This window comes from Onychostruthus taczanowskii, unplaced genomic scaffold, assembly GCF_017590055.1.
Source record: "Onychostruthus taczanowskii isolate IOZ18803 unplaced genomic scaffold, ASM1759005v1 scaffold4, whole genome shotgun sequence".
Classification (NCBI taxonomy): Eukaryota; Metazoa; Chordata; class Aves; order Passeriformes; family Passeridae; genus Onychostruthus; species Onychostruthus taczanowskii.
Window position 1 is genome coordinate 8,969,519 of NW_024501459.1, and position 16,106 is coordinate 8,985,624.

The following is a 16,106-nucleotide window of genomic DNA, read 5'->3' on the forward strand; positions in this document are numbered from 1 at the left end:
TCGGTTAACTTTGGCTAAGGGCCAGTTTCCTACCCAGCCAGCAGGATGACAGGAGAAAATAGAAAGTAAAAGCTTGTGGGTTAAGATGAAGATAGGGAAATTGTTTACCAGTTACTGTAATGGGAAAAGCAGACTTGACTTGGGTAAAATTGTTTTAATTTATTTCCAATTAAAATAGGTTTAGGTGATGAGAAACTGAAAGATAGACATTAAAATCACACTTTTCCTCTTCCCTTTCCTGGGCCCAAATTCACTCATTCACTTCAGACTCCTCTCCCCACCCACTGAGCAGTACAGGGGAGACAGGGAATGGGGGTTTGTGGTCAGTCCATTACAGGTTCTCTCTGCCCTTCCTTCCTCACCCCACTTTTCACCTGCTCCAGTGTGGGATCTCCATCAGCTACTGTCCATCCCAGACATACTCACCTGACTGGGTGTTGGTCCTCCTGGGGCTGCATGGATATTGCCCCTGGCATTTCAGCATGGGCTGTAGAGGAGTATCTGCTCAGAGTATGGAGCACCACCTCCTTTGACCCTGGTGTGTCCTCTGCTGTTTCCCACTCTTCCTGTTCCCTGCTCTTCTGCCTGTCTGGCATTGTGGCTGGCTCTTCCTTAACTAGGTTTCCTCCAAGATGCCACCATTTGGCTGAAGAGCTCAGCTGTGCCCTGCTGTGGTTCTTTTCGGAGCCAGATGGAACCACCTGTGACTGGCTCAGGGCAGCTCCAGCCTCTCCTCACCAAGGCCACTGCACTGCCAACACATTGACATGGACATCCAGTATAGTCCTATTCAATTAAAATTTATTTGAAGGTAGGGAAGGAAGCTTGCAGTCTCACATGCACACCAAAGTCCCACTTTTGTAAAATAAGACTTACAAAAATGCTTAAGCTAGGATTCATTTGGCTGTTTCTTGGAGGCTAGTTTTAGACAGTCCAGGTTATGATCGAACCATGAGTGTGGGCTTTTCAGCAAAGCTGTTCTTTTAATTAGGGCAATGTTATGAGCAGGATATGTAGCCAGGGATAATCTTCTTCTGTGTCTTATCCATTGAATATGATTGCAAATGTTTTCATTGCATTTTTCCACAATTTAGATTGCAAGGGGATAATTTGGCAGAAAGGCCAGAAGATGTCTCCATGGTATCTCAGACATCTGAGCCAGCAGTGTCAGACTCTGATGGTAAGTTATATAAACATTTGCTGCTCATTAAAAAACCCCCAAACATCAACATCTTGAATTTGAGAGTAGAGGTTATGTCTGTAAAAGATTAAACACTTCCAAGAGAGTGTTCCTGGGCATTTGAACTCAATCATTTACGCTTCAAATCTGTTCAAAGAGGCACTAACATATTTTTTGTCCTGGCCAATTAACACTCCAGAATAATTCCTAGGCTTATTTTGAGAGATGCATTGGGCCAGAATTTGTTCTTAGTAGACAGATTTTATCTTAGCACACTAACATTTAAAACAGCTTAATAGCATAGACATGGGCTATTGATTGCTGCTTTTATGCCAATAATTGGTCTTTGAAATATTTATTACTACACATGCATCCAGATGATTCAAACGTTTTACAGTAGAAAGAAAGAGTTTATAAAATAACTCTGAAAAACACTTTTTCCCCTCATACAAACATGTTCATATGGTGGGTTAATCTGCAGTCAGGACACTCAGATTTCTTTCAATTTCTTCTCAGGTTTTTGAATTGAGTAACATCTGAAATGTTGAAAAAGGCACTTCATAAGGGATATCTTTCCAGAGAATACCCAGGTTTCCTATGAAAGATAAAGCTGATAAAGGTTAACTTTATCTTAGCTGCTGCTGTAATCCTGAGAGAAGCAAATATAGGTTTTGACAGAAAATCTGCAAAGATAAATCTTTCAGTCCATTCCCTTACTGTTGGGTCAAACCAGAAGAGTCTACAAATTGTATGTTTTGATTTGCAGTATAGTCTTCAGCAGCCATGGACAAGTTAGCTATGGAGATGAATTAACACAAAAAAACCCCCAGAATGTATTTTTCTTAAAATTATTGTACTCTTTGTCTGCCATCTAATGCTATTGTATATGCTATTAGATATCACAGCAACCTGAGCTATCACTCATTTCTCTTGCCTCTTTTGTAAACCAACCATTAGTAACTAATATGTCTTTAAAGATTAATTTTTCAAATTGCTTTGTGAGAATGTGTGATTTCATGCAGTCAAGACATTGGCTTTTCCTTTTATCTTCCATTGATCACCTAATTGAACAAGGTAATAGGATATTGGGAATCTCAAAACATGATGTCCCTACAATCGTCACGGTGATTGTCAGCAAGAGATGCTCAGACTGGTGACTTCAGTCAAGCCCTGTGAAAGGGAGGCAAAATTCTATTCTTGTGAGAGTGATTCCCAGAAAGGGAGGTGGTGGTGGCTTGCTTGGGATAAGTAAGGGAATATGCATGCATGAGATTATTGCCACAAAAGCAAATAGATGGGTAAGACAGACATGTGGGAAAAAGCTCTACAGTTCACAAAATAATTTTTGAACAGATCTCATCCTTCCATATTCCTTCCTGTGTACCTTTGCTCCTGAAGTGAAAGTGTGCCCACCTTGCCATGCCATGTTCTAAAATTGCAGGCTTCAATTAAACAGTTAGGTTTTGCTAAGTGGCAGCAACACCAGGATTAAGGAAAGTGAAACTATCAGAAAGTACTGGATGCTGTGTAATATTGGAGCTGGATCTTTCATGGTCACAGAGTATGGAGCACAAAAGTGCTACAGATGTTCTACCTTCGGCCACTTCATGTCCTTCTGAATACTCTGCAGTCAATATGGCTACAGAGAGGATGGAAGACACTTTCTTCAAAAAATACCACATTCAATAAAATACAGGGAGTAAAATGTAGATAGGAAGGTGGGGCACTGATATCCATGTTGTTATAAACATCTATCTCGTGTCTATGAATATAATGGACCTGCTAGTCATGTAGCTAGAAAATAACAAGGCCTCTCGGGTGAAAAGACTTAGGTGAGTAGTAAGGTAATGCCAAATTTCTGTCAAGAGGTGCCCTCAGAAATGTTCAGTGTTTTGTAACATATGGTTGAGTCTTTTTTTCCTAAAATGTTGGCTAGTTCTACGCTTCAATTTGAAAAAAAAAAACCCCACAGCTGGATTTCACAAGTAGGTGCAGACTATAAACAGACACAGAACTCAGGCAACTGCCCATTCTATCAATCTTTCCTGTAAATGCAGCACAATATTTTCTCTCTTTGCATCTGATACTTATTTCCAATAAATATTATGTACGAGAGGATGATAAAAAACCTTCATAAAGATATTGTTAAAAACCCTAAGTAACCAAGGCATTGTTGTACTGAATTTTCAGTTATGTCCTCTTATAGATGTATTACATCATGAAATAGTGACTAGCAGGCTTCACTTACCGGGTTTATTTGAATTTATGTTCTGCTATTTATCAGTACCAGTGACCTTAATGAGGGAAAAGGGCATTGGGGAGTGCTGATGCAAACCATCCATTCAAGAATAAGCAAGCAAGGTGCTGATGCACAATAAAGTTGAGAGTAGCTTTCTTTAGATAATGATCTGTTGCTAGATCTGGAACATCTCTCCTGTGAATTTCAGATTAACTAAGTTCAGAAGTAATTGGCAGAACATCTGATCTAACAACCCTTATAAATAAGCCTCATTTTAAGCAATTCCACCTACTAAAGTCAATGCAGGAGCTTATGTGAAAAGATCCCGTGCAGCATCAGACGCTGTACTGACTCCACTGACAATATGGATCTGGTTCTAATTAACCACTACACTGATTTCCCTCTGGTATAATCCTTCTGAATTGGACAGACTTGTGTTTGATCTAGGTAGTAAAAATGAGAGGTAGGAATCAGGTGTCGAGATAGAAAAACACAAGAAACTTCAAAGCTGCAGTTTCTTTTCACTGTCTTAAACTATACCTCTCAAAAATGTTTCCCTTTTCCATTAGACCACTTCACAGGAAAGAACTAAGGGAAGAATTTAATAGTTTCTTGATTTTGATCAGAAGCAGCAGCATAGATGACTGCACAGCAAACTTTCCCTGCAGATGCCAAGCTTGTCTGGTTTGTCTCTTTGGTCAGTTCTCCACTGAGCCTTGCTCTTGTTCTGTAGAGATAGATGGGAAGAATTGCTGAGGCTTCAAAAGATGCACACTACAACAGAATTGATTCAGAAAAATCTACATCCAACAGCCCCCAATGTGTTTATCAGGTTGGTGGGATTGTAGAAGCAATCTACTTCAGTATTTTTGGGGGGTTTTAGATATGTAGAAATCGTATCACTTAGGGATAACTGTTCATTTATTCCCAATTTCCTGTACCATACAACCTTGTTTCACTTGTTTCATTCTCTTCTGCTGAAATGTACCTTACCCTTAGAGTGAAGCCATGATATAAGGCAGGAAAAGATGGCATTATTGCAAATACAGCTTTTGCAGTCTATGCATTCTTGTAGAAGTAAGTTTAAAATGCAGTAATGTATTAGGGAGTAATCTCCTAATACAGGATAAATTAAAAGTATAAGACTTCTAAACCACTCCTCAAATATCTGTGAAAAGCTGTTTATTATGTGAGTTTCTTTGCATGTATTGTGCAACTCCGCGTATTTCTGGGATGTGTCTTTTGTGACTCCACCTAGAATAATACTGGACAAAAGATAATAGGTTCTGTGGTACTCTGCCACTGTGTAAATGTAGTATTTCCTATTTTATTAAACTATTACATCTACAGCTATTACATCTACAGCTCTACAGATTATATTGTGATATATAATACTTAGCTTGCTAAATAATTTTGCTAGCGCAAAATTCATATCTGTAGTTTATTCCCTATCAAACACGAGTCACTGGTTTTTTTGGGATGTTTGGGTTCTGGTTTATTTTTGTTTGGGTTTTTTCCCTCCCCTTTTAAGTGTCATTATAGCAGAAAGTTCAAGAGACATTAGGATGTAGAGGAAAAGTTTGGAATTGGGGATGTTCAATAAAAAAAATGAACATATGGAACACATATAGTGTTGTTACGGGTGAAATTGCATGACCAGGGTAAAAAATTAAGGATGCAAATATGTGGGAATTAAGATTGAGGACTAGATTAGGCAACGGCAAAAGTGTGGCATCACCTCTCAATTCCCACACAATTCCCTGACCACAGCTTTGCATTATCATCACCTCTTTGCCCTCCACATCAATTTGTGTTTGCAATGAATTGATAACCACAGCTGCCATGCTTCACAGTAAGTTCTGCTTTCATAGTAAATATAGCCTGAGATGTTCAACAAGTTGGATTCTGGAAACATAAGGACCTCCCTGCTAAGTGTCTGAATAACAGCAGAACACAGGGAAGATCAGGATATCTTCTTTTGTTGGGCTGTTGATGGAGCATCTAAGTGCCTTAGCAGAGTGCTGGGCAAAGAGTGAAACTGCATAGAATGTTACTTGGAAATTTCTTTTTCTGACAGGGTTGCGTAAAATCTGTTTTAAGTCATTATACATGCATCAAAGAGACATTTTAGACTCCTCACAAAATTATGTCATTTTACAAGTGGCAATATGGGCAAAAAATATGCTTTCAAGGCTTTTAAATGTTGTCTAAATTGACCAAATCCTTTTACTTCAGGAATCTTAACTGAATTAATTGGATATAGTTTTATTCATTTGATTAAAGCTGGAGATCCAATACTCCCTTGTGTAAAGGGTATACAGTATTTAGTTTAAATTGTAAAGTTAATAAAGAATCTAGAAGATACCTTGGCCACTGAAGGAAGCTTGCTTTTAGACACTGTTCCATGTTGCATTAAGGTTATAGATTAAAATCAGACATAAATTATAGTCCATTGAACTGTAACTGAAAAGTAGTATATTTATGGTAGCCACATTTACCATCCCAGCAGTAAAGTTTTAGGCATTACATTTTCAAAGTGACTAACACTTACTTGATTAGAGTGATTTACATTTCTCTTGTACCTCTTTGGAACAGCTCAAGTACCTGGGGTTGAAACACTCACAGAAGATATTAATGAGTTTCAGAGTGCTTCTCAAGTGGCAGCATCTGTAAGTACCTTCCATTACGGGTAATCCTCTAATGTTTAAAATTAGTTTCATAAAAAATAGATTGTGTGTAGAGATAAAAGTTGTCTTTGCCAGCACTATTGTCCTGAGAATAGGGACAGAGAAAGAGAAGAAAACAAAATTTACATAAACCTTCTGAATTTTCAGTTCTCTGCTTTAATTTTTCCATTCTAGGAAAGGGGGTATTTTGAAATACATTATTATAATCTACAAAACCACATGTTGTTTGGCTTGCCCATTGAAAATGCAGTAATTTTATACATAATCTGTGTGTTTTTAAATGCTAGTCAAATATTAATTTTACCAGATAATATTCAATTTTACAAATTGAAGAAAACAACATAATTCAAACTCTAAATTTCATTCTTAAATATGAAATTGTGATATCTCAACTTTAATTTAGATTTTTGTTACCATTTGCTTGAAGACTAATAAAAGCAGTTTACTAAAAATGTATGGCTAGTTTCTATATGTTTTTTAAAATAATGCAATATTATGCTTGGTAATATTTCCATCATTTCTTTTATTTTGAAACTTAAGAAAATCTCTGCAGATTTGCAGCTTGTGGAAAACATAACCAGCAGTAAAATAATTCTTAAAGAATTATATAATAATAATTTTGGTGCTACTAGTATTGCACCAGGAGTTTGAATATAAGTTAGAGAAATTATTGCTTTTTTTCCCCTAAGGCAAATAAACTGACAATAGTTGTTAATTTTTGCAAAATTTTAGAAAAGTGTAAAAGGACACATCAATTCCTGTTCAGTCTCTTCAGCAATACTGCTTTATAGCACACTTTAGTGTTGATATAGGAAGTGAAAGAAGGGCTCAGTATTTGTTAACTGAGGAAAAAAAAGCAATATAAACAAAGAAGAAAACTGACAATGCAGATTGGTCTTGCAGTCTTTCAGGCAGCTGTTTAAGCAGTGTGAATAAAGCTAGATAATATTGAAGTATTTACAACCAGATGATTTGTCAAAGCATTTGAGGGATATGGAGTTCCAGACCAATTCCTAAAGCTCTTTAAGAAATTGGAGTGTAAGAACCTCACAGAGCATTTGCTGATATTGGGCAAAAAGAGTAGAGAACAGAACTTCAGCTGGCATTGCTTGGAGCTTCTTTTTCAAACCTCTTTTTTGCTTCCCACCAGCAAACAGAGGGGTAGAATAAATTTTGCAGCGGTTTCAGAACTCACATTGCCTTACTGATTTGGACTTGTAGCTACAAAGCTTGATTTCATAATTCTGCCGACATGTAACATGGGAAGAGAGAAACAAATGAATTGAATTACGTAGAAAAAAATTACAAAGAAAACAAAAGTTAATTATGCTTATTAGCAAAATCTTGTTACAGAAAGGCACAGCCTTCAGCTGAACAGTTTTACACGTATGCTGTGTGCAGGTTTAGGAGCAAACAAACAATATGTACCTGTGTTCACTTCATGCTCTGGTAGTTCCAGGCTTATTTGAGGTTGCCGGGAGGATGGAACTGCCAGAGGCAGTAAGATTCCCTGGGCTGAATCCCTGAAATCTGGCTGATGTTGTAATTACCAGTGCTGCAAAGAGAAGCCAAGAGCAGTTGCAGCGCTTGCTCTGCCTGTCCATCTTCTCCTCAGGGCAAAGGCAGATCATTTCACATGCCTGAGCTCTTGAAAAACTACTTTGCCCAAGTTTCTAAGGAGACAGTTACTGTTAGTTCATACGCTTTGGGTTTGTTTTTTTTTTCATTTTTGGTGTATTGTGTCTTAGTGTTCTTGCTTAAATGGTCTGTAGCTAGCTGATTCTGTACTTTTGGCTCTTTATAATAGCTTGATATTCAAAATTAAATTCAACTATCTGACACTTTATCTGTAACTGTATCTCCTCAAAAAGAAACAAAACATCATTGCCTTTCAGGGCTCTGAAAGAGAGATCTGTTCCATGCTCCCCTAATAATTTTCAGTGAGACTTATTCTTTGGCAATCTTGACATACAAAATACAGAGATAAAAGTGAGATGCCTCATAGGAAGGCTGTGTAGATAAATGTAATCTTGAAATGGATTTCCACAGTCTTTCAAAGTAGTAACACATATGCCTATAAACAGAATTGATACCAAAATATATTCTCATGACTTGAATGATTTTTAGATATTTTATGAGATGCAAGATGTGGGAAAAATAGAATAAGAGGTTGATCGGACATTTCTCATAAATTGACAAATTGATTCATGGTATTCACACAAATGTGCATATTACATGTAAAAAATCCTGGCATGGTTCAAGGTGTTCAATGTTTAATATTGGTACTGCATTCCAATAGGGTAATTTGTGTTCGTGGCTAGTTAAATAGAAGATTACATAATTTTTTTTCTGCTAAGGTACATTTGACAAATTTTCCTCAAAGATGCCTTGGCCTTCAAGTTTTGAGAAAAATTGTAGGACAAAGTAGCAAGAATTATGGATAAGGATTTTCAGAAAGAACCTTTGGATTCTTTTTTTCATGTCCCATGTATGAATCCGTATGTAAGATCTTTAATGTGAATATAAAAACAATCTGGATACTAGTACTCAAAAGAGATAGGCAACATCTACATCTATTACATGGTTAATGTAATTTACACTATGCTTGTATTATGATTTTCTTGCAGCTTTGTATATGTTTCCTGTTCTATTTCTGAAAAACCTGGTTTTTGTAGGTAGACATTTTTCTTTATACTTTTAAAAATAGAATATTTTGCTATCCTGTATTTTTCATTAAAAGAGTTAATATTTGAAAAATTGAAAACTTAGATTTTCAGTGCTGTACAACCCCAAACAAGGCATTCTGGGCAAATAAGTGAGTAAAGCTGGCAGAAAGCTGGTTGAAGTATTTACAAGAATCAGCACTTTCCCCAAGTGTATTGTAAGGATTCAAAGTGGAAACAGGCATTCAAAACATCCTTAGAGATCATAGTTTACGCCCTGGCCAATATTTTGTGTCAGGAGAAATGCAAAGTGCCAGTCAAAATGCAAAATCTTTTTCTTGAGATTTTTTCACTGTGATGAGCACAAAGTTTGCTAGCCAAATATTTAGAACATTTCCAGAAACATTAAGGAAAATAAGACTAAAAAATACAGAAGTGAAACTAGGAAAAATTTAAGTGGCCTGGAATTCTAGCAGAAATGGAAAAGCAGGGTTGCAGAGGAAGCTGCTAACTTTACAGCGACCAACAAATAGAAACAGGGTACAAGCACTGAGCAGATCACATGGACTAGCCTTTGCCTTCTCTCTGACTTGTTTCTTTTACCACCTGGATCTAACAGGATTTATGCTTAGTTTTTGGTGGTTTTTATGTGAATCTTGCCTTGCACGTGCACGTAAAAGGGTATATATTTCTTTTTAAATTATCCATGTAAGGCAAACCAATCCAAATGCAGCAGAAACTGGAAGAAAAAAGTTGTCCAACTACAAAAAGCGTTTCTGCATGAATGTGCCTTTGGTTTTTGCTCTTTATTACTATGAGAAAAAAACTGTAATAAAGTGTTTTATAGAAGTGTTTTGTTTTAAATAAATTTTTCCTGTATTCCCAACTGCTTTGAAACATTCATTTGCTTTCATAGAAGAAATACAGACATGGATTTTCTGTGATAAATGCATAAATTCTTTAATTCGATTTGTAAAATGACTTTAAGCTTCATGCACAAGGAAAAACTAAGCCTTTATTTTTGCTGTCAATATATGTTGAGTACACTAATATTACAATGTTACATTATTTCAGTTCCATTTGTTAGAAGTTTTCATAGCTTTTCCCATTTTTTCCTCTAGAACAATAACATGAAGTAACTTAATTACTTTTGAGTATAATCAACAGAAATCATCCAAACTTCTGCATTTAACTAAACCTATAAATTATATGCTGAGTTGGGGTCACTGTTTGGCATTTAACAGTTTATTCATTCAAATAGCTATTTTAAGATAGCATTGCCACATCAGGAACAACAGCAGTGCACCTTTGCGGTAGTAAGAATTATAAGTGTCATAGTTGTATCATATTTATGTACATATTTATGTTCAAATTAGAGATTTATGAACATATTTATGTTCAAATTGGTGTGTTCTGATGCAAAAGTTTTCAAATCCAAGCTGATTTTTGTAATTATGTAGAAATTCAGGCACTTAGATGTGAAATTTCAGATTTTAACTTCAAAATTTAAATCTTCTATAAAAATAATAACAGTTAATATTGGATTACTTCAGCTTTTCCACAGGTAGTAAAAAAAAAATCCCTACACAAATGTGGATGTTTAACCACTGTTAGGTAAGTTAACAATATAAGATGGTTAGAAAAGCATAATATCAAAGTTCTCAGGAAATAAGTGATAATTCCTGCAAGTAGGAAAGTTAGGAAAGTAGTTTGAATTGTCTTGGGTGGATCTATTTGGTTGAAACCTCTCTTATTTCAAACAAAATCCGTAAACTAGACATAGATTTTTTTTTTTAATATACAGACAAAAAAAAAAAATCTTGGGTGAAAATACTCTTATTAGAAAATATTTAGTCCTCTAGACTATAATTCTAAATTGAAAGAATATTCTGAACTCTACAAAAATATATGTAAGAAAAGGAAATCAATGAATGCCTTGTTTTTACCTGTCTAAAACTTTGTGTTCTTGAGCATGACAAATTCAGAAGTACTAATTCAAATAACAGTAAATAGATCTGAAGTTTAGAAAAAATTATTCTGGTTGCATTTCAAAAACTGAAACAAATGTGATTCCCAGGTGACCAGATATTTCCTCCTTCTCACTTTCCTGTAAACAGAAAAACTGTGTGTAAGTTAACTTAAAGTATCATTTTTTTAGTGTAAGGTTTAGCGTAAAATGTGCTGCTGGCTGACTGCCACGGGAAGCCAAAAGCTTGTAATTTCAATTACACGGCATTTCAAGTAGAACAGGCCCTAATGTGGAAGAGGGGATTAGAGGTGGCAGCTGATATTGTAACAGAGCTCCAAGAAGCCTTGTATTTTTACAGTATCAGATGGTTTGCTCACCTTATGTCCTTGAACAGATTGTGGAAGCTGAAAGATTAAATATTGGGTGACCTCTTTATAGAAAGTGCATGTTGAATGAAGAATCCTTAAAGAAAATATTGCACAAAAAATATTTTTTAATACTTCCTAGACTACAGATAAAATGTTTTGGTGAGGTAATAATGTAAAATTTATTTCACATAGACTGTCAAGGATTATTTAATTCTTCTGCAGAACATCTGTACTTGCCACCTGCTTGGCCAGAGTGGGAGGGACACTTGTAAACAAATTGTTCAATAAAGAGGTTTTAGGTTGTGGGGGTTTTTTTGCTTGTTTTGGATTGTTTTGGTTTTTTTTTTTAATTTAGCAGGATCTCTGTGAAATGCCTATTTAAGATATTTAAGTTATTCAGCAAAGTAAAGCTGTGTTATCATAGAAGGCTAAGCCCATGTGTATTTCTTAAACTTCTATCTGCTGAAGCTATCAATAATATTTCCACTTGATTAGCAAAACCATGTAGAATTTAAAGTACAATAAAACCACTTTTCATATACTTGCGGTTTGCTAACTAATTGGGTTTCACCTTTTACTCATTTCATAGTTGTCATTCAGTTTTGGTGGTCTTCCACATCCACCTGAGTGTGCACAGGAATACCTTGGTTTTACTCTGAAGCAGACCCAAACGACATAGAAATACGTGCTGAATAGTTTATTAACACTTTTTTTGGCCAGTAAGGAAGAGTAATTTATTTTCTAACAAGTACTTGATTTCTAGATGGTGTAAGTTGGAGCCCTAACTCTTTGTCTTAGCTATTCTGAAAAGCTGTACCTCTGCAGAACTCACCAGGTGTCACTGGGTATTACATAGCCCAGCTCTTCAGCTCAACAGTGAGATCAAAATATTCACAGCTGTACTGGCTTTTTTTGAGGGACAAAAGCTGTACTGATTCATGCTGTCTTGCATTGTGCTGCAGATAGAAGCACAGAGAGTCAGCTTGAAAAACTTTCTTACTCTTATTCATGACCTCCTTCATTTTTATTTTTTTTTCTGTTCCACTGTGGTATTCCTGGTAAGTTTTGGTGTTTTCCAGAAGTTTGGGGAATCAGTGATGAGAGGGATTATTTCTGGCCTTATTGTGTTTAATTTTTTATATGTTAGCAGTAATTTGGCCAAGGGACATAAGGAAGAAAAAAGCAATAATGAATGTATTGCATGTGAAGAAATGATGACGATAGATAAAGAAAGTCACTTAAGAAATTGACACGGAGTTGATCTTCAAAGTTGACTAATGTAGCCCAAGTGCTTTGTTTGAACGTATTTCTGGTGCAGAGGTCACTGCCTCACCTTCAAATCTGAAGGTGATGAAGAGGACACAGAGTTGTTTCTGCAATTTAGAAAGACAAGAATGTCTTTCAGTAACATCCTCATACTTAGATCTCATAAATTTTGTTAATGCAAATAGGCCATTTATAAATTTTGGGCTAATATTTATAAACCATAGTGAATGAGCAGGGGCAGTGGTAGTTTGGAAGATGCTGAAACAATTGGAAGGATTCTATGCACATACTTCATACAAACATGCTGTATTTTTCAACTACATTCAGTCTGCTATGATTATCATTAAAGTCCAAGTTAACTGACATTAGTGTTTCTTCTCTGCCGTTCCTGGCCAGCAGACAAAGGATAAGTTTTGGTGAAGTGCAGCAAGAATGTTTAAATAGGTGGTTTGCAAGCCTGAATCTCTTTCTTAAGTGACATATTTGAACTGCTGCTATGTATCCACTGGAGAGAAGGCACATCAGGGAATTCTGCTAGAGCTGTACAAATTCATTTATTCTTGCATTTGACTTGACCTACTTCTAAAGCCTTCTTGATAACATCCCCTGCTTTCAGCTTCTGTTTATCTTCTAGGAATAAGACTGTTGCATACATTGTTTGCTGAAGACACTGAGGACCTCTGTCTGTGTTTATGTGTTATGCACCTAGATGAACTCATAGTCTCAAAATGCTAATAATACTTTTTAATGCTAAGTGTTATTTAGAAATATATTAAAAAATTACCTGGGCCTGCCTCCAAAAATGTTGTTGATTATAGCCATGAATATTTAGCTTCAGAGAAAGAACAAAAATGGTTACAGTACAGTTTTAATGAATTCGTATACCCTTTTTATTCCCAGATCATTTTGATTCTCTATTAAGTAAGCACTTAATTGAGAGTTACTGTTATTATAAGCACATAATTTGTTATGAAATGAAATTGCTAATAATAAATATCTCATCTTCCATAGAAACTATAGCAATACTGTTCTGATCTTTTGTGAAGCTGTTGCCTGAAAAAATGTCAAAAGCTTATGATATTACATAAAATAGAAAATGTACAGGAAGAGTTACAAAATTTGGGGGGAAATTCATCCAAAGTTGTCCCGGTTTCACAGGGTGTTGGAACAGTGTGTCTGAAAAGGAGTTTGAATATGTAACAGTAGAGAGCGTCCTGTACTAAGTCACCTGGTTTTGTATGAGTCCTACATGACTGCTGTGTATAAAGAGAAGAAGTACAGTAAAGGCAAAATGTACCAAAAACCAGCAGAGGTTTGTAGAAGAGAAAGATAACTCCATTTCCAGAAGCATTTCCAGGACATGGAAAGTGAAATCTCATCAGGCTAACCTTTGGAAATATGTTTTAAGGAGGTCAAGGAGTTACTGAAAGCTGATAATAATTTGCTATAGTAAGCTTGAATAGTCCAGTATAAGAATATTAGAAGAGCAGTTTGGTTGTCAAGTATTGCCACAGACCACTGACTGTTTTTTTATTCTATATTTCATCAAAGTTGTATTTATGAATGAAATTGTATATTCAAAAAAGGATTAATCCTTATAACCCTGGGGTTTTTTTCCTTATGCTTTTTCCCAGATATGAAAATATACTCTATAAAATGCAAATAAAAATGTCCTTTTTCCACCATGAAATCTGGTGACAGAGAATATCTAAAAACAGGTTGAAAAAAATGAATTAAACCCTGCGGTTTTTTTCCTTATGCTTTTCCCCAGATATGAAAATATACCCTATAAAATGCAAATAAAATAAAAATGTCCTTTTTCCACCATAAAATCTGGTGACAGAGAATATCTAAAAATAGGTTGAATAAAATGAAAAATTGGAGCTCTCTTGCATACCTTTTCCCCCTTCCCATCTCTTATTTAATTTCATTTATTTCAGAGGAACTGATCACAGTATAATATTCTTCCATTTAGAGATAACTATTGGATAATTAATATCCATTTGAAATAAGTATTTAATAACGTAATTTAATAGAGATTAATATTCTGTAGTGAGCTCAACAATCCCAGTTGCTATTTGGATGGAGAATTCACAGTGAGGACCCAAGTCAAAAATGCTCAAAACCTCTTAGGAGAACAAGCAAATCAGGTCTAGTGATATGTCTGAAATAAAAATGTTTGAAGGTGCCTTCACTTCTGAGTAATTTACTGTTTTATTCAGCTAGTCCTCTGTATTTGCATGGGATTAAATACAGGTAACTTTAACCAGGGAGGAATTAGCATTAAAAAAGTATTTTGCAAATTCAAAAAATGTTGTTACTGTTCTGAAAATTTAATGAATTAATAAGAACAGAGTTATCTGCATCTTCAAACTATTTTGTATGCTGGTAAATGTGACTGGACTTTTTTACATGTGCACAAACAGCATTACAGTATAGCTGTTGCTTAAAAAATATAAATCTGTGTTATTTTAAAGATGCATAGTTCACAATGATCACTTGCACTCAAAGCAGTGTTTATTTGGAATGGATTAAGTATGATGTAAAATATATCCCATATTAACATTTTACTTCTGTAGGATTATGGCTACTTTTCTAAAAGGGAAGGCAGCTACACTTTTTTTTTTTTTTGTTTTTTTTTTTTTTCCTAGAGATGATATCAAACCTTTATTTTCATGTTCATGCTTTGAACTGTGCTGCACCTTTCCCCGTGGATAAGAGTCTGGCCAGGGAAGTGCCATCACTCAGGGCAGTGATCCGCAGCAGCCCCGTGTCAGCTGTGATGCAGCTCCAGCCTGGTGGACTGTGCAGTCCCGTGTGCCCTCTGTGAATGGGGCCACCAGTTTGGGTCTCCCTCCTCTGATCAATCATTCTCCCTGAAATTACTTCAGCTTAATGTCTTAGAAATAGTGGCCTCTCTAAATTTGCTTGGAATTTAATGAAAGATTTAAAAATTAGTAAGAGGTGAATGACAATGTGACCATTGCGTAAGCTTTGTTTCTTTAGGAAACCAACAAAACTTTCTAGACTGCAGATGAAATGTTTTTGTGAGGTTAGAATGTAAAATTTATTTCAGATAGACTGTCAAGAATTATTTAATTGATGTTTTTGTTTGTTGTTTTTATTCAGGTTTTTTTCATGAGCAAGTCTTGCACAATTGATCATGTGTTTTACTGTGCATTTCACATACACATCTATCAAGTTTACCTCATAATATGTTTTACAAGAATTTCCTAAAACTATATTTAGTGGATTCCATGAAAAGCAAATAATTTTGAACATCACAATGTTCAATAAAGAAGAGACTGGGGCAATAGTCTGTTTGCAGACAACCTTTTCAAACTGCTATGGTGATTGGTGATTCAAGCCCTGATTTAGCTGCCATTTCTGAAAGGAATACTTCTTGCAGTGATAAAACAGTACTGGAAATTTTGATTAGGAAATTCTATGATATTCCCAGAAGTGCAGCTTTGCAGAGATGCTGAGCCAAATGTTATGGTAATTTAAAAAAAGTGCAACCCTTACTAAATAATTGGAACTGCAGAGAATGTAAACCATTGAGGAATTTTTCCTGTTATGATGTCTCAGCATAGAGCAAGAGCTTATGTGGAGGTGTATAACAGTTATTTTAGAACTGCTTCTTTTAACTAATTCCTACTATTTATTTTATGTATGCTAAGAAATGATATTTTGTAGTATTTTGCATAGAATTTTATATATTCTACATAATAAGC

General features: G+C 35.5%; 1 protein-coding gene across 1 annotated transcript in view; it reads left to right on the top strand.

Moving 5' to 3' along the window:
- CUNH8orf34 (chromosome unknown C8orf34 homolog) overlaps window positions 1-16,106 on the top strand; it is a 140,106-nt gene that overhangs the window by 111,851 nt on the left and 12,149 nt on the right. Inside the window, exons 9-10 of the mRNA XM_041413012.1 lie at window positions 1,095-1,180; window positions 6,015-6,088. Coding sequence (XP_041268946.1) covers window positions 1,095-1,180; window positions 6,015-6,088 — 160 coding nt within the window. The remainder of the gene's footprint in view (window positions 1-1,094; window positions 1,181-6,014; window positions 6,089-16,106) is intronic.